This window comes from Megascapheus bottae, chromosome 7 (assembly GCF_031878675.1).
Source record: "Megascapheus bottae isolate mThoBot1 chromosome 7, mThoBot2.hap1, whole genome shotgun sequence".
NCBI classification, from domain to species: domain Eukaryota; kingdom Metazoa; phylum Chordata; class Mammalia; order Rodentia; family Geomyidae; genus Megascapheus; species Megascapheus bottae.
In genome coordinates this window covers 39,678,080-39,696,925 of record NC_143515.1, presented here as the reverse complement: position 1 = coordinate 39,696,925, position 18,846 = coordinate 39,678,080, and the positions used below count along the sequence as shown (strand labels likewise).

The 18,846-nt window shown below is 37.6% G+C and overlaps 1 protein-coding gene across 4 annotated transcripts in view; it reads left to right on the top strand.

The window, feature by feature from the left end:
- Aftph (aftiphilin) overlaps nt 1-18,426 on the top strand; it is a 62,061-nt gene extending 43,635 nt beyond the window's left edge. Inside the window, exons 7-10 of one of the 4 annotated variants that reach the window (XM_090336812.1) lie at nt 3,736-3,796; nt 5,316-5,399; nt 9,709-9,832; nt 17,319-18,426. In XM_090336812.1, coding sequence (XP_090192938.1) covers nt 3,736-3,796; nt 5,316-5,399; nt 9,709-9,832; nt 17,319-17,463 — 414 coding nt within the window. In that variant the 3' untranslated portion in view covers nt 17,464-18,426. Of the gene's footprint in view, nt 1-3,735; nt 3,797-5,315; nt 5,400-9,708; nt 9,833-17,318 lie in introns of those variants that run through there. The other 3 variants (XM_090336813.1, XM_090336814.1, XM_090336815.1) reach the window with 3 other exon arrangements.
- The last annotated feature ends 420 nt before the right edge of the window (nt 18,427-18,846 follow it).

Below are 18,846 nucleotides of genomic sequence, written 5' to 3'. Positions count from 1 at the left end.
TGCATACTTTTGAATCTGACTGTTCTATCCTAAGTTTGTCTACCCAATGAATTGGTTTGGGGGTTTTTTGTTTGTTTTTTTTTATCACCAATTTGAGTTGGATTTTTCAATCTTGTAATTGTTGCATCTCTTATTAATTAAAAGGTTTATTAGCCAGGCATGGCGATTGATACAAGCTTATATTTTCAGTGCTTAGAAGTCTGAAGATAGACCATGAATTCAAGGTCAGTCAGTATAGGTTACTTAGAGAGTTCTAAGCTACATTAGGTTGTACTGCAAAATCCTGTCTAGGTAAACAAATAATTAAAAGCTTATTAATAACTTAAGAGACTGGACATGGTGACACAGTCCTAGAACTCAGGAGGCTGAGGCAAAAGGCTTGGAGACTAAGACAGTTGTGCCTGTAATCCTAGCTACTCAGGAGGCCGAGATCTGAGGATCAAGGTTCAAAGCCAGCCCGGGAACAAAAGAACCTGAGGCTGATCTCTAATTAACCTCTAGGAAACAGGAAGTGGGGCTTGGCTCAAGAGTAGGGTGGTAGCCTTGAGCTGAAGAGCTCAGGGTCAGAGCCCAGGCCCAGAGTTCAAGCCCCATGACCCACCAAAAAAAAAAAAAAAGGCTTCGAGGAGGCTAGCCTGGACTAAATTTATAGCAAGACCCTATTTCCAAAACAATTGATGGATATTTTTTTTCCCTAAGCTACTGTTATCTAGAAAGACAGCTCAATGGTAATAGTAACTCAAGTAGTAAATATCAGTGCTTATTTTACCTACTGAATTTCAGAGGCATACTGTTAATCATGGTGCCATTATTGATTCCCGTCTATAGTCTATACAATTAGTAGTAAAGCACCCTATTCACTGCAGTGAGTCAGTTTTGACTAGGGTTATCTACCTAATCACCAGGAGCAGCTTTCTTCCTTGAGCTGCCTGATGGGACTGTTCTAGTTGTGAATCGGGATTCTAAAGCTAGAAAGAAATAGGATTATCTGATACCATTCTTTTTTTAATAAGCAAACATTTGAAAAGGTGGTTATATAATTACTCAAAATCATGAATCAGTGGTATCCAGGCCTAGAAACTAAATCTCTCTTGTCCAGTTTCCCTGTGTTTCTTTATGTTATGACTTTGTTTCCTTGATGCTTTTGGTCCCTGTAGTAATCATAGTACATTGCTTAAAGCTATTGCCTTACTTCTTGTGAAATGTTACTAGTTTACTTTGTTTTGCTTAAGTTCTCTGTTTTCCATCTTCCTAACTTACCCAAAAGTGAAATAAATTGAATTTAGTTAATCTTCTGGTAGGTTATTAACTATGATTTCCCCATTATTATTTTTAACTTACTTGAAATAATTATATATTTATAGGCTGTGCAGAGATAACACAGAGACATCCTGTATGCCTTTCACAAATGTCTCCCATGATTATCTTAAATAATTATAATACCAGGAATATAATATTGGTATAATATGTGTATACATTTCTATATCACCTTATCACATGGGTAGATTCACCTAGCCAGCTGAGCAGTCAGTGTATGGAACACTTGCATCTCTATCATGAAGAACTGTAAAATCGATATTCCCCTCTCCCCTACTAGCTTTAGCTTCTGTACCCTTTATGTTAATGTTATACTTAGTATATACATTCCTCAACCTCCAGGCATTTCTTCTGAATGTCAATTTGATGTATACAAAATGTCTATCTTTGGTAACCCAGGTATCACAATGGTATCTTCTAGTACAAGGTGCTCTTGTATTATTGAAAATAGTTTCTTTACCAAAAAGAAGATGAAGTATAAAGTTTTAATAATGCCTACCTTATTTAAAAAAAAAAAAAAACATAAGCCAGGTGCTGGTGGCTCATGCCCGTAATTCAGCTACTCAAGAGACTGAGATTTGAGGATCGCAATTCAAAGCCAGCTTGGGCACAGAAGTCTATGTAACTCTTATTTCCAATTAATCACCAGAAAATCAGAAGTGTCGCTGTGGCTCATGTGAGTGGTAGAGCCCTTGCCTTGTGCTAAAGAGCTCAGAGACAGTGCATAGGCCCAGAGTTAAAGCCCCACAACCAACAACAACAACAAAAAAGCATAGTGATAATATCAGTCAATAAAAAGGCAACTATAGATTCTAATAATATACAAATTAACCTCAAAGAGATATAAAATTACCAACTTTTCTCATTCTGTTCTTAAGATATGGCCACTAATTTTTAAAATGTTTTTCAGCTGTCTTCCATTAACATTGTTTATCTTGCTGTGTTTAGTTCTGAGAATTCTTTTTCATTATTTTAAAATTTATGGCTTGGGGCTGGAGCATGGCCTCTAGTGGTAGAGTGCTTGCCTAACATGCACAAGACCAGGATTCAGTTCCTCAGTTCCACAAACATAGAAAAAGCCAGAAGTGGTGCTGTGGCTCAAGTAGTAGAGCCTTGAGAAACCCAAGGACAGTGCTCAGGCCCCGAGCCCAGAGCTGGCAAAATAATTAATTAGTTAATTAAAATAAAAAATCCTGGGCCAGGAGTTTGGCCTAGTGGTAGAGTGCCTGCCTAGCATGCACGAAGACCTGAGTTCAATTCCTTGGTACCATATACATAGAAAAAGCTGGAAATGGTGCTGAGGCTCAAGTGGTAGAGCTCTAGCCTTGAGAAGACCAAGGACAGTGTTCAGGCCCTGAGTTCAAGCCCAGGACCGGAAAAAAAAAATTCCTGGCCTTGGGTAATAGTACACACCTGTAATCTCAGTACTTGCGTACTTGGGAAGCAAATGACTTGTGAGTTCAAGTCCAGCTTGGACTATATGGCAAGAACATGTCTCAAAAGGAAAAAAATTCTGATGCCTAATAAACTAATTTATAAGTCAGAGAATTTAACTAAAATAAACATCAGGCAAAGTAACGTACACTTGCCATCTAAGCACTTAGTAGGCTGAGGCAAGAAGACAACAAGTTTGAGACTACCCTACAGCATAGTGAGATTGTCTCCAGGTACCAGTGGCTTATGTGTTGTATAATCCTAGTGACTCAGGAGGCTGAGATGAAAGGGTTCAAAGGCAGCCCAAGAAACTCTAACTCCAGTTAACCAGCAGAAAGTTAGACTCGAGTGTGGCTCAAGTGGTAGATTGCCAGTGGAGCAAGAGCACTCTGAGTTAAAGCCATAGTGCTGGGGGTTAGGGAAGGGAGGAGACAGGGAGAGAGAGAAATTGGGAACGTATAAAGAGAAACCTTGGATTTTGATCTTTGTTATTTTATATGTAAGAGAGGACTAAATTAATTATATAAGATGATACAGTTAATTACTTAGTAGTTACCCTAACAGCTCATTTCTAGTATGACACTTTATGGCATTATATCATTATATTTTATGTTAAGAAACTTTAAATGACTAGTCCTTTAAAATCAATCACTAATGAATTTTTAAAAATATTTTTTCTTATAATCAACCTAAGAGTTTAAATTTTGATATGTGAAAACATTGAAATTGTGACATAGAATAAGTCTATAAATTTTTTTGGAATCATTATATAGTTCCACTTCTTAGATGAACTGTTCATACAATTGTTTGCAATTTGTTTGTGTTAATATTTGCAAGTAACCTGAAGTTGTAAGCTATCCCAGTTTTATCTGCCGGTACTTCCTGCCTAATATTAGGTCTTGCTATAATAGTTTTTTGTTTTTTAAGGATTCTTATTGTTACATCTGTACTGATTAATTTTGATTTTTTGGTTTTCAACTCTAGGAGTCTCTACCCCCCGTCCAGTTTGACTGGAGTAGCAGCGGCCTTACTAACCCTTTAGATGGTACGTCTCTCCCTAGAGCCTCTAGCACCAGAGCTAGAGCTAAGAAAGCTACAAAGTTCAGACAAACTTCTCTCTGCTGATTTCCTTTTTTGTTTGAACATAACTTCTTATTCTTATCTTTGGAAATTCAGGCTTTCTTTCTGAATAGTAACTGGCTGTTATCAACAGTATCCATGTCCAAATATAGGTAGTATTAGCAAAGTAAAGTTTTAATTTCTTTATCTTAAGGCAGGAATAAGCCTATTTTCTCCCTAATATCTAGATAGCTTAAATGATACTTCAGGACAAATTTGTGTCAATTTTTTTCTGTAGTTTTACTTTGTGGTATTAGGGAGGAGGGTTGTTTTGGGTTTTTTGTTTTGTTTTGTTTCAGTTTGTTTTGGATGCAAAGTCTTATGGCTTCAGGCTGCTTCAAAGCACAATTAATTAACCAAAAATAGTGTGCAGATAAATCCATCTATATTTGACTCAAAGTACTTTTCAAACTTAATGATATTTTGTAGGACACATATGCCAGTGGAAACAGAATGATTTTCTTGATCCCTTTTTAAAACTTATTTTCAGATTCTAGTAAAGTGGTTTCAGAGATCACTGGTGATGCTTGTGACTTTAATAGAAAATTATGAAAAAAAAGAGTAACTACAGGGTCTTTAACACACAATGTTAGTTACTACTGGTTACACCATGAGTTTCCAGAGGACCCTGAGATAGTTACTCCTACTCCCGTGCTACTTAATTTAGTCATTGTCTAAAATACCTGTCATATCTGTGGCAGTTATTATTGCCATTGTCTAAAACACTGAGTTTTGCCTTGTAGCTGGGGTCCTAGGATATCTGGAAAGCATCCAATTGAATCACATAGCGCTGAAGGAAAGCCTGGATGCACCTTTTGATGTTGTCTGCTGTCTTCAGTCAAATCATAGTGCTTTTTATTAACTAACTTCTTTAAAACTGTATACTATTTCTGATTACTGTTGCAGAGTTAAAGGGGAACAGTACAGCTTGTGCATCAGGGTAGGGCAGTTACGGCACTCCTTATTATGGTATAAAAATAAACTGAGTTGATGTATTGATGCGTGTTCTAAAACTGACAGCTTTGTTGTTGTTTTTAATCATTAGGAACCAACATTACTAATATGAAAGACTGATTTGGGCATGTCTAATGTTGGGTTGAGATTTTAAGTATTGTTTCCCTTTAATGGGTACGCTTTCCCCTTGGTCTTTCTGGTACCAGTTTTGAGAGAACTGAACTAACCAAAGCTTTACTGAGTGTTACATTCTTTACACTGTACATGAGAAAACGTACATTGAATTAAATTGTTACTTTAGAATGTCCTTAGTGATGAAAAACTAATACTGTACACGTTGTTTTAATGTTGATTTTTTTTAAGATGTGTAATGATCACTAATTATAACCTGCATGTTCAAGTGTGTGTCTTACCCCTTTTTACACATAACCCCTCCTCCCTTGGCTTACCTTCTGTGTGGCTGCCTACCAACACGGTCACTGAATTTCAAGCTAGTGGAGGTTCCACTCTTCTGAACCTTGATTTCTTTGGGCCCGTGGATGACAGTAGCTCTAGCAGCAGCACCACAATCCCAGGTCAGCCGAGTGTTAAAACCACAATTCTACTTGTTACTAAAAGCATGACCACAACACGACTTTCCTATAAACAAGGAAACAAGTAGATTGTATTCTCTGTCTTTTTAATACTTTCATTTACCTGCTATTTTCTAGTATCTGACTACAAAAAATAGCTGAAAAATATTTTAAGAAAAACCTCAGTGAAATACTCAAAGCTGACAGTAGTTTTTAGGATAATGAAGACTCAGTGTCCTTAAGACATTTGGGGCAAGTTTTTTTTCACCCCATCAGAGTAGAAAATGTATTTTATATGCTTGTTTTTGAAAGCATATGCTATAAAACCATTAGGAGAAATACACATTTAGAAATATGTTAGTAGTCATGCATGGTGTCTCATGCTGTAACCCTAGCTACTCAGGAAGCTGGAATCTGAAAGCTGAGGATCACAGTTCAAAAGCCAGACTAGTCAGGAAAGTCCATGAGACTGATCTCCAGTTGACTACCAAAAAAAAAGCTGAAAGTGGATCTGTGGTTCAAGTAGTAAAGTGCTAGCAAAGAAACTCAAGGACAGTACCCAGGACCTGAGTTGAAGCCCCAGGACTAGAACAACAACAAAAGTATATTTTGGTATATAAAAAACACTTTACATATTACCTGTAAGAACGTAAGCTTTACAAATTCTAGCATTTTATTAGTGCTGTTAAATAATTAGGTTCCAGAATGTTGGAGTCTACCACATAATTTATATAGTCCTACACAGAAGTACTATTTTTATGGAGCTCTTTAACAGAAAATATACTGCTTGTTTTTCATAGAGGAAAATAAAAGTTGACAGAATAGTAGAAAATAATTGCTATAAGTTACTAAAAGATAGAAATTAAAACTTAATGGAGTGCTGTTAATGTTCAGCCGTTTATTGACCTAAGGACTAGTGTACTTTGTCATTTTCTAATTAAATAAAAGATTAAAATTATAATGGCATTTTTATGTTACATTGTATCTGATTTTAAAGAGTCCTTGTTATCCCAAGTGATGATCTGATCATCATAACCATCAATCATCAGCCAGCCACTGGGTGCTGTATGAATGTTGGTTCCTGGGTGCCTTTTGTGTCCCACCAGTGGCCAGTTTCACAGCCAGCCTAGTTACTGGGAATTTGTTGTTTTGTTCTGTTCCACGGGATAAACCAACCACCCACTTCTAACAGTATTAGAATCATACTGGAATTTGAGGAGAAGGTTACAAAGTCAGGGGAGGGCAAACTGGGACCCAGGATGCCCCTCTCAGATCTGGTTAGGAAAATGTCCTCAGAATCCCCTGGGCCCTCTGCATTTTTCTCATATCTAAGCCCATTGCTCCATTTTTCTTTGTTTTCAAGATTTTACAAGTTTATTTTTAAAAGACAAATCTGTATCTGCTTCTGATTTCAAGGTGATGTTTCACTGTTTACTTAAATTACTTATTATTTTGATGTTTGGAATGACATAGAGTATATGACATTTTATAATACTTAATGGAATAAAAGATAGCAGCCAGAAAATTGCCACAATAAGGGGGAGATTTTCTTATTGATATATTCCCAAGAATTCTCAACTCCCATTTAAAATTTGCTGCTATTATGACCTGTAGTACACGTTAAATGAGGTCACTTTTTTCTTTTGGATATCTAAAACTTGATTTAGCTTTAATTTTTACTCACATAAAAACTCATTTGAAAGCCATCCATAGGATCACAGATAACCTGGCAACACAAAGACATTACAGAACTGAGCTGACAGGCTCAGTGTACACAGCTGCACAAAGAGCAAGCAGTTTGAAAAGTGTACAGCTATAATGAGAGTGGAATTAGCATGGTCAAAATTCAGGCCTCTTTTACTTGAAGCCTTTTAAATATTTCTTTTCAGTATTTCCATTAATATGCTCTAGCTGCTATATAAATTTGATTATAATAGATTTGCTTTGGCTTCTTTTTATTGCTTTTGGGTTTTGTTAAAACTTACCATCAAGCTACAGGTCAACACCTGCCTTAGTGACATTTTACCACCTGCTTGCACTTTTTCTGACTTGTTTCTGGGAAAGTCATTTTGTCTTAGCTTGCAGTTATTTTGTGTGTGATTCTTAAGAGGTTGGCATAGAACTTGGTTGGCTAGCTTTAATTATATAATTAAACTATGCCTCATTAAGATTCTGTGAGAGGAAAAAAAAAAGAAAAAAACTTCTATTAAAAGAAGCACTCTCCAGCTAGGAGCATAGCCTAGTAGTAGAGAGCTCACCTAGCATGCACAAAGCCCTGGGTTTGATTCCTCAGTACCACATACACAGAAAAAGCTGAAGTGGTGCTGTGGCTCAAGTGGCAAGTGCTAGCCTTGAGCAAAAAGTGTACAAGGATAGTGCCCAGGCCCTGAGTTAAAGCCACAGGAGTGGCAAAAAAAAAAAAAGTACTCTCCAATTATTATGATGTAGTAGGTAATTGCTTTGTTTCAGAAGACTAGAAGACTAATCATATTTGTTATGGTGTATTTTAAGATTCCTTTGGTCATATTTATTTATTTAGCAAAGGAAAGATGAAGGAATGATATTTTGGGGTTTTGTTATTGTTGTTCTTGCCACCATATTTTTAGTGTGCCACCACTTGACAGCCAAGTGGCTAGTATCTAATAAGTCCAAATGAGATTTTCCTCGTGCTTTTCTGATGGCAGTCAGAATGCAGTTGCTCGTTCTGCATTATATGATTATACATCAACTTAAACTTTAGTTGCTTGGAACTAACCTTTAATAGTAAAGAAGAGAAAGTGCCTGGGGTTGGTTGAATACATACAGACATAATTTTGTACATTTGTGCATTTAAATGCAGTCCATATACTTACTGTAGAAACAGAGAAGCCATTAATAACTATACTTTGAAACTATATCTTAATGAAATATTAACTTGTGAAAGTCAACATACATTTTCTATAGCCTTCCTCCCTTCTTGGACTTGTTAACTATGGAAGCCGCTTTTGCTTGTCCAATTTCTGTAAACATCTGAGATCTATGTTTATATGTCAGAGAAAGAAGCCAATTTTGATGGTTCTTTTGACCTTGAAGTGTCCTAAAGAGAAGGAATTCAAACATATATGTTATATATAATAAGTTTCATTATAATCCAATCTTTCAGGCTTTTTTTAAAAAAGAAATGAAACTAGCCAGACACAACCATGCATATACCTCCAGTCCTAACTACTTGGGAGACTGATAGGGAAGGATCATTTGAGCTAAGGGGTTCAATGCCAGCATAGCCAATTTAAAAGCCTGTATCTCTCCCCACAAAAAAATGAAAATTGAAGATATATACATATATAGATATATATATACATGCAATGCTGAGTGAAACATTTTTACCGTCTACTTTTCTATTATAGTATAGAAAAAGTTTCTACTCTAATTTGGTAGAGACAAGGAGAATATAGGATTAAAAACATTTTTATCTGAGTATATTTATTACCCAAAGTTTAGAGTAATTTAAAATATTTAACTTTTCTAGTGTTTCTGTAATTATTTAATATAAATATATTACAAATACAAAATTATAAATTATTTTTGTGAAGATGGGGAGGATTTTTTAATTATAGACTTGCATTTCAAATTAGCTTCCTTTTGAATCATTATAACTAGATATTTGAAATATATACTGTTAAATTTAGATATGAGACTATAGAAAAATAAGCTGGAAGCAAGAATTTTTGTACAGTGCTTTGATGTCACTTTTTTCTGAGAATATTTTTTCTTCCCATCTTTTAGTTGAAGAAAGAAGAACATGATCATTTGACACTTTGAATAATAGTTCATGTCCTTAATACGTTTATAATGTACTGAGTAAATACAGTCATATTTAGAACAACCAAATCATTTACTATGTTTGAGGTTTTGTATTAGTTTCCAAGTCTCTTGTTGTGGAAGAAAATAAATGGCTGGGGAAGTAGGAGAGGAAGGCTCAAAAAAGTGAGCATGATATACCAGTTAAAAATTGAGACTTTAAAAATAGAGTTGCTATTTATGAAACACTAACAACAATCCAAAGCTGAGTTTTCTGTAGACAGTAGAAATTTAAAAAAAAATACTTGGGAAGCAGGTACTACATAAATTTAAAGAGAAATGAGGTCCAAATTAGAGTTTTACAGTAGAGTTTGTAAGTTTAAAAATAAACACAGTATCACAGTTTTCTAAAAATGGGTTGAACTTGTAAGAGACTCAGATGTTTACAGAACATTGCTGCTGCACCATAGATTGTGATTAATTGAGTAACCCAGGCAGCTTGCCGTCACTGACTGTCATTTCATACTGCAAGGTGTGGATCCAGAGTTGTATGAATTAACAACTTCTAAGCTGGAACTTTCCACCTCAAGCCTCAAAGTGACTGATGCGTTTGCAAGACTCATGTCCACAGTAGAGAAGACAAGCACATCTACCAGGTAAATAAACAGGTAGTGTTAATTATACTCTAATGGTGAAATCTGAGGTAATATAGCCAAAAGGCAACAAAAAAAGGATGTTCATTAGCCATGTTTCAGGATATTACATTAAACTACTTTAGGTTTTTAGCCTAAGAAAGTATTATCAAATTATGTCTAATGATGAACTTTGTTAATGCAGAATTATTCCATAAGAGTGGGAAGGACTAACAGGCATTGTTTTACTTTTCCTCTTCTCATCTCAATTCTCTCAGCTTTGCAGAAAAACCCCATTGATGAGAAGAGAAAATAATTCTGATTAAGTATAAAGATCTTGAAGTCATTGTAGAAACATTTCTCTTTCCCTTCATGTTTACTGAAGATCGTAGTTGGGAACCAAGTTTCATACTCATAGCACCTTTCTTACTTCCAAGCTAACACATTTTCAGATTTTCATGGATTGAGATGTGAAACCTTCCTAGCCAGGCACACTTCCTTGAGCTAAATCCCCAAGCTTCCTGGAAGCCTCTTAGGGATAGCCTTTAGAGAAGCATTTAACTCCCAGTACTGGAACCAGAGACAGGGCTTCATGTGTAGGATTTATGAAATCTTTAGTTAGATGTAAGTAAGCAATGGAATCCTCCATTGCTCTGAAAAGTTAAGAAGAATAAGCCAGTTCCTAATAGAAAGGTAGTCATAATGAGCGAGGGCATCACCTTGTGTAAGAGCAAATACTGGTTGGTTGACATTCCAGCTCTGCATCACAAGTCCATAATTCATCAGCATTTTAAAAAGGAATATTGGGCCAGGCACCAGTGATTCATACTTCTAATACTACTCAGCAGTCTCAAATCTGAGGATCAAGGTTCAAAGCCATCCTACTCAGGAAAGTCTATGAGACTCCAGTTCACTACCAGAAATGGAGCTGTGGCTCAGGTGATACAGTACTAGCCTTGAGCAAAAGAAGCTCAGACCAGCACCCAGACCCTGAGTTCAAGCCCAGAATCCACATAATGAAGGGGAATATTTACGTGTTAGTAACCTGTTTGGGGAGATATAGTAGAGCTTTCTCTTACATAAACACATACCAGCCACAGTTAAATTCATATTTACCAGTTTTATTGAGAAATCTGTACCCCCTACTTCTTTTTTCTGTCTTTAAAACTATTAACTATATTGTATGCTGTATCACATTAAACCAAGAGCCATTACTTTTCCCTAGATTAGATCTGTGGCCTGAAGGCAGGTCCTTTCTGTCCACAGACTCCCCAAGGGAACCTGCAGCTATCATGGACTTGGTGCAGGCATTAAAGTTTCTCAGGTTGAACACTCTCATCCTAATTTGTCATCCACTTCTATATATGTTAACTGAAAGCAAATAAACGCACATATGTGACTTTTAACACAACCTGATGTCTTCACTATGAAGCTGTTCTGGGACAGCCCCACTGTTTCCTTACCATTTTCTCCTGTGGAGTCTCACTAACTGAACTACAGTTGTTTTAAAGTTCCAGTGATGAGAATTACTCCTTGTGCCATTAGGAGGAGCTCCAAACCACTTTAGCTTGCTCTCCTAATTTTTAAAACTCACCCTTGAAACATACTGTGTGTCTATTTGAGTGCTCTCTCAACCCCTATCACTAAGTCTTTCTCATTTTTCTCTTATTCTCAACTAAAACAGTGAACTAAAGCTATCACATATATCCTAGAGGCAATGGTATGGTTGCAGTAAATTATCTCTCGCTATTTTCCAACTTTTTATTAAGGTGCTGTGGATCAAAACCCAGTTCGCCTTGCAAATAGTAGGAAGTGACCTACATTTAAAACAAAGTACACTAGGTATGGTTGTTCTTGCTTATAATCCCAACTACTCTAATCCCAGCCACTCAGAAGACAGCAATCAGGAGGATTGCAGTACCCTGAACAAAAAAACATTTTTGTTTTGTTTGTGTGACCCCCAGGTCAATCAACAAGCCAGGCACTTCAGCATACATCATTCTAGCTAGTTAAGAGTCCTTGATAGGAATATCAAAGTCCAAGGCTGGCCCCAGGCAAAAGTGCAAAGCCCAGCCAGGTGATGGTGGCTCATGCTCATAATCCTTAGCTACTGAGGTTAAGGAGGCTGAGATCTGAGTATTGTGGTTTAAAGTTAGCCCCAGCAGGAAAGTCTATAAGACTCCTATCTTCAATTAACTACAACAACAACAACAGAAGTGGAACTGTGGCTCAAATGGTAGAGCACTAGCCTTAAGCAAAAACAGTCAGGCCCTGAGTTCAAGCCCAGAACTCTCTGTCTCTGTCTTTCTCTCAGTCTCTGTCTCTCTCTCTGTCTCCCCCCCCTCTCCCCCCCCCTCTCTCTCTCTCATTCTCTCTCCCTCTCTCTCGTGTTCTCTCTCTCTCTCTCTCTCTCTCTCTCTCTCTCTCTCTCTCTCTCTCTCTCTCTCTCTCTCTCTCTCCCTCCCCCCCCCCCTCTCTCTCTCTCACACACACACACACACACACACACACGACATACATGAAAAATAACTGAACTAAAAACAGAGCTGAGGATATGGCAGGTAGAGCACCTGTCAAGCAAAAGCTATGCTCTGAGTTCAAACTCCAGTACTGTACACACACGAGAAAAAAGAAACTGAAAATATTGTGTGCCAACTTTGTATTTTGTTTTGAGGAAAAGATGGTGTTTGAAAGTAGTTGGAAGTTCAAATATCCTTAAGTCTTAGTATTTAAAGCCCACCAATAGCAAAGGATGAACAAATCTAGCAGTGATACAATACAATGAAAGATAGACGTGGATAGGAGGAGGGGGAAACTGGGAGAGAGCAAAGGAAGGGATGACATCCCTGATTTATGAAATGGTTACCCCTCTGCATATCACCTTTGCAATAACAATTTCTTTAAGGGAAGAAAAAAAAAATCCCACCAATAATAATCAGCTTTCAACTTCACATTCTCCCTGACAGTTGTTACTTTCTTTTTGTGATAGCCATCCTGGTGGATTTGAAATGGTGTTTCATTGTCATTTAACTTGCATTTTCCTGATGGCCAACAATATTGAGCATCTTTTCAGGTGGCATTGACCATTTGTGTATCTTCTTTGGAGAAACATCACTCAGACCCCTTTGTCTATTTTTAAATTAGTATAACTTGGAAGAGCTTCTTATCAATAACAAATGCTAGACTTATCAGTTATATAACCTGCATATATTTTCCCATTCTGCAGGTTATCTTTAAATTGCATCCATTAAAACAAAAGTTTTCATTTTAATGGAGCCCAGTTTTTATGTACTTTTTTCTCTTTTATTGCTTTACTTTAGGTCTAAGAAACCATTGCCTAATTCAGGAAGATACCTAGATGTTCTTAAAGGAGTCCAACTCAAATTTAAATCTGATCCATTCTTTATTAATGTTTTGACATAGAGGGCCTCACATTCATTCTCTCTCTTCACATGTGCATATACAGTTGTCCCAGCATCATGGAAAGATCTTGGCATACCTGTTATGTATGGGAAAATGGATATAGAAACATAGTTATATTCTATATTCTATTGACAAAATGAAGTCTTTTTAACCATATCAATAATTTTTATTGATAATATTGTATCTATATAAATATCATTTCCAAATAGAACTTTGCAGAGTTCTCTAAGAACTATTTTCATTCTACCAAACTACTCAACCTTGCATTAATAGAAACAATTTTTTTTTCTTTTTTTTTTTGCCGGTCCTGGGCTTGAGCTCAGGGCCTGAGCACTGTCCTTGGACTTTCTCAAGGCCAGAGCTCTACCACTTGAGCCTCAGCACCACTTCTGGCTTTTTTCTGTGTATGTGGTACTGAGGAATTGAACCTGGGTCTTCGTGCATGCTAGGCAAGCACTCTACCACTAGGCCAAACTCCCGGCCCCAGAAACAATTTTTTTTAAGGCTTTAAGTGGCTTTTATTTTGAACAGTAATTGGTCACTGGGGTCAAAGCCCTGTTAAAACCACTCCTTATTTGAAAAAATTAAGACTGTAATATCCATGTTAGAATGTTTGTGCTACTCTCAGTACCAGGAGAGGGAGAGGTGAAGTTGGCTCAACCAGATCATTTAAAGCCAAGTTTTAAAGAAAAGAAACCTACATACAGTCCTTTGTAACCCCAAAGACAATGGTCTGCTGTGTCAAAGATTTTTCCAGAAACAACTTATTTCTAATAATATTTTATTGTAAAGGTGATATACAAAGGTGTTATAGTTATATAAGATGATGAATACAGTTCTTGTGGAACAGTGTTACCTCTCCTGTATTTTCTTCCACTTTCCCTTCTCCCAGACCCTCTTCCTACCCAAGTTGGAAAGTTCATTTCTAACATAGTGCCTTGTGACTATCACTGTTGCATTGATTCCCCCTTTGTCCTTTTAACCAGTGAGAATAAAACTAGGTTCTTACCTGTGAAGACTGGCCTATGTTATCTTTGCTTTTTTTCTTTGCCAGTCTTAGGGCTTGAACTCAGGGCCCGAGCACTGTCCTTGGGCTTTCTTAAGGCTAGAGATCTACCACTTGAGCCACAGCACCACTTCCGGCTTTTTCTATGTATATAAACCTGGGTCTTCATGCATGCTAGGCAAGCACTCTACCACTAGGCCAAACTCATGGCCCTTGGCATATGTTATAACTACAAATGCACAAATGTAAATTATATGAAGTTTGAAAGTATAACTTCACATTGCCTTCAGGTAGTGTCTCTAAAATGTAACACTGGTTTGTGGTTTTGGGGGGATTGCTTTTGGTAGGTCATGGGGCTTGAACTCTGGGCCTGGGCACTGTCCCTGAGCTCTTCAGCTTAAGGCTGGTGTTCTACCACTTGAGCCACTTGAGCCACAGCATGACTTCCTGGTTTGTGGGTTTTTTTTTTAAACCTATAATAATTTTTACATACTGTTTCTTTTACATACTGTTCCATTCCAGCTGTACTCCACAAAAGGGGAAATTCATCCAGTCTCATTTGTTATTGTGTTAAATAGCCATTTTTTAACACAAAAGCAATAAAATCATGTTGTAGGAAGGTAGAAAATTGAGGTTTTATACCTTCTTAACGTTTAAATTACTATGCCTCCTTGGTGCATATTTTTTCAAGTCTCTTTTCATGTAAATTCATATCTGCATTTGTTAACCAAAAATAGATATAATCTGTACTGAATTAAACCTGTTGTACTGGGTGATGTGCATCTGTCAATTTCATTTGAGTTTTCATTTCATAAAAGATTCAGGCTGAGCTGGGAGCAGTGGCTCACACCTGTAATCCTAGCTTTTCAGAAGGCTGAGATCCGAGGATCTCACTTCAAAAGCCAACCTGGGCAATACAAAGCTGAGAGATTCTTATCTCCATTTAATCACTAGAAAACAGGAATTGGGGCTGTTGCTCAAGGGTATGGTGGTAGCCTTGAGAAGAGCTCCGGCACTGTACCCAGGCCCAGGGTAGGGCGGTAGCCTTGAGCTGAAGAGCTCAGGGACAGTGCCCAACCAGAGTTCAAGCCCCATGACCCCCCCAAAAAAGAAAGACTCAAGCTGTACTCATATTTCTGATTTGTATTACCCAATATTCAGTGCCGATATTTTTCTCAGCTGCTGTGGTTCCTAAATTCTAAGCTAGGCTATCCCCTCCCTCTATTTTGTTGTTTTTTGTTTGTTTTGTCAGTTGTGAGGCTTGAACTCAAGGCCTGAGTGCTATCCCTGAGCTCTTTTTGCTCAAGGCTAGTACTCTTCCACTTTCAACCACAGCTCCACTTCCAGTTTTCTGGTGTTTAATTAGAAATAAAGAATCTCAGATTTTCCTGCCTGGCCTGGCTTTGAACTACCATCCTCAGATCTCAACCTCCTGAGTAGCTAGTATTACAGGTGTGACTCAGGAGCACCCAGCTTGTTGTTTCTGTTTATGAACACTGTTAAAAGGACCAGCCAGGCAGGGCACAGTAGCTCACTCCTATAATCCTAGGCCTGGGGGTACGGCACTAGCCTTGAGCTGAAGAGCTCAGGGACAACACCCAGGCCCAGAGTTCAAGCCCCATGACCCACAAAAATAAATAAATAAAATAAAAGGACCAGCCAGGTTGTCCCCTGAAATCTCCTGAGATCTGAATTTGTCTCTTTACATTCTGGAAGTTATATTTACTATAGTACCTATTCCCCTAATTTCCTCTGTAAGTTGGACATTGTGTCTCAAGTCTTAAGGACTCATGGGCTGGACTCATCAGAGGCCACCTGAGAAAAGACAGCTGCCCTTGTCGGACTTTGTTGTGACTGGTGTTACTATGACCATTTGTGAGAAGCTAACCTCGTCTGTTAGACAACTCATTTTTCTCTTTGAGCAGTGTAGTGGTTTGACTTAGGAATGATGTGAATCTTTAGCTCCATTGAGTGGCTTTTGCCATTGTAACATGGTTTTCAGAGTGTGGTTTTGTTTGTGTGACACTGCTATTTGAACTCAATGCTTTGCACTTGTTTTCACCACTAGTCATACCACTAGCCCTTATTAGCGTTCATTATGTCTTTAGGTAAGATCTTCAATTTTTGCTTAGGACGGTCTCAAACATCCCCTTCCTTACCTATGACCTCAAGTATAGGCAAGGACTGACAGGCATGTGCCACCACATCTAGCTTATTGATTGGGTTGGGATGCGGGGAGGGCAGAGGAAGCAGGAGAGCACAATTCTCACAGACTTCTTGCTTGGACTGACTTTCTGTATTCAGCTTAATATTATCTTTGGCCTAAAATTATTCTGTATGACTTAAAGAAAACCTATGTTTTTAACATATTCTAAAAAAAATGCAATTTGGGTTGCATTCATGATCAATTTGAGTCTCATTTTGAGTCACATTTGAGTGACATTTTCTACATACCTCATTTGAGTCACATTTGACTGGCATTTCCTATTGCTTGGCTACTGGACATCCTGGCTCAGCAGGCTTTTTCACATTTGTGTTAGGCCTGAAGTGCTCTGAGGGTCAGTATAGTAAAATAGATAGCATCCCAAAGCCCATAGGAGGGAAAGATCCTGCCTGCTTCCCAGCTGGGCTGAAGGATCCCTCTCTTGGAATGTCCCATGAGAATGAGACAGCCTGAGATTAAGATCACTTCCAATACCTTGTGCCACACATTTTGTGTTGAGGTAATTTGGGTAAGTTTGAAAGGGGTGGGGAAAATCCAATTAAATGAAGTATTAGGGCTTTAACACCGTTTTACTGCTGTATCCTATGCCTGGGCAGCTATTTCTAGCCTTAAGCAAAGCTGAGCTGTGCATGTGACTCTCCATGTGTATGTGCTGGCCTTAACAAAAATACAAAAGCAGCGCATTTGTTGTTCTTAAGAGACTCAGCACAGGGTACAAACATACACACCAGAGGAAGTAACTGTCTTTGCTTGAGTAACAAAGATTCCTAATTCCCCACCTTGAGAATGGGCTTTCTCCTATACGACCTACAGCAAAGTCCCATTAACACAGTTACCTTTTTTCTGTTGGTTAATAGGAAACCAAAAAGAGAAGAGCATTTGAGTGAAGAAGCTGTCAAGGTGATTGCCAGCCTTCCTGACCTGACATTCATGCATGCCAAGGTGTTGATGTTCCCTGCCACCCTAACACCTTCCACAAGCTCCCAAGAACAGGCCGACTGATCGCGGGCTGAACTGGACAGTTTCAAATCCTTTTCCTCTTTCCCTTCCGTACCATCAAAAGCATACCTGCTCTAATTAAACAAAAAAATCAACTTCAACTGATCTGTTGGTAAGCCGCACTAGAAAGAAGGTATACATAGTAATGTATATTTATTTACATACTGAAGTCCTAAATTTATATTAGAAAAAATGTAAATAATCGGGGATGAACATTTTTGAAGATTTATTCTTTTTTGTGTTGCTGGGGTGTATACATTTATGTCTTTGTGAAAAACACTGGTGGTGTCCTTCTTAACAAAACTTTTGAAATAAAAAAAATTAAAAACTCAGATCTCTACTGTCTGAAATCCCCTTCAATCTTTTCCAGTTGCATTGAATGTCTCTTAATTTTTCATATCATATGTTGAATTGCTTTTGCTCTCATAAATAAGGTCCAAAGTCCCTGTTATTTTTTTTTAATTTTGTGTGTGATGGGTTTGTTTCAGATCAACTTTGGTTAACATTTTGGAGCTCTTTTTTAAATCTTTTAATCTGGCATATTGCTGTTTGACCTTTTGCTAGCTACTTCATCAATGGTCTTTTTGCTATAGGGTATGGATCATTGTCAGAACTTGATTGGAGGGGTCTGAAGCTATTGTGTCTGTTTTAAATCTGTTTGATTTAAAGAAGGACCAAGTTTTATGAATGTCTTACAATGAAATTTTCTTGTACTGATTTTTGTTCTATTGTACCACTATTTTTTGAGGATTTTGCACAGTGTAAAATGACATAATCATAGATTGCTATGGTTTAGGCTGTATATACAGTAAAAACTATGGGTTTTAAATGTTTGGGGAAATTCCTATGGAAAAAAGAGAGACATGAAGAAGAACCTCTAACAGGGTTAATGTGCATGCGCAAGGTCTTTTGAGATTTCAGTGTGTAAATTTCCTTTTAGCTTACACAAAAAATAAAATAATTTAAAAGAAATGTAGCCTGTTGTCTTTGTATTTTGGTATCTGAGGGAAAATGTAATTAATGTATTTTAATTTTAATGTAATTAATGTGCTTACAAAAGGAAATCATTTGATAGGACTTTTACTTTTTTGAAATCAGAAAAATTTAGAACTGGCCTATAAGAATTAGATCAGCAAGGGGCTGGGAGTTTGGCCTAGTGGTAGAGTGCTTGCCTAGCATGCACAAAGACCTAGGTTCGATTCCTTGGTACCACATACATAGAAAAAAGCCGGAAGTGGTGCTGAGGCTCAAGTGGTCAAGTTGTAGAGCTCTAGCCTTGAGAAAGTCCAAGGACAGGGCTCATGCCCTGAGCTCAAGCTCAAGACTGGCCAAAAAAAAGAATTAGATCAGCACTTTCAGTAGTTGGGCTGTTTTTTATATGTATAA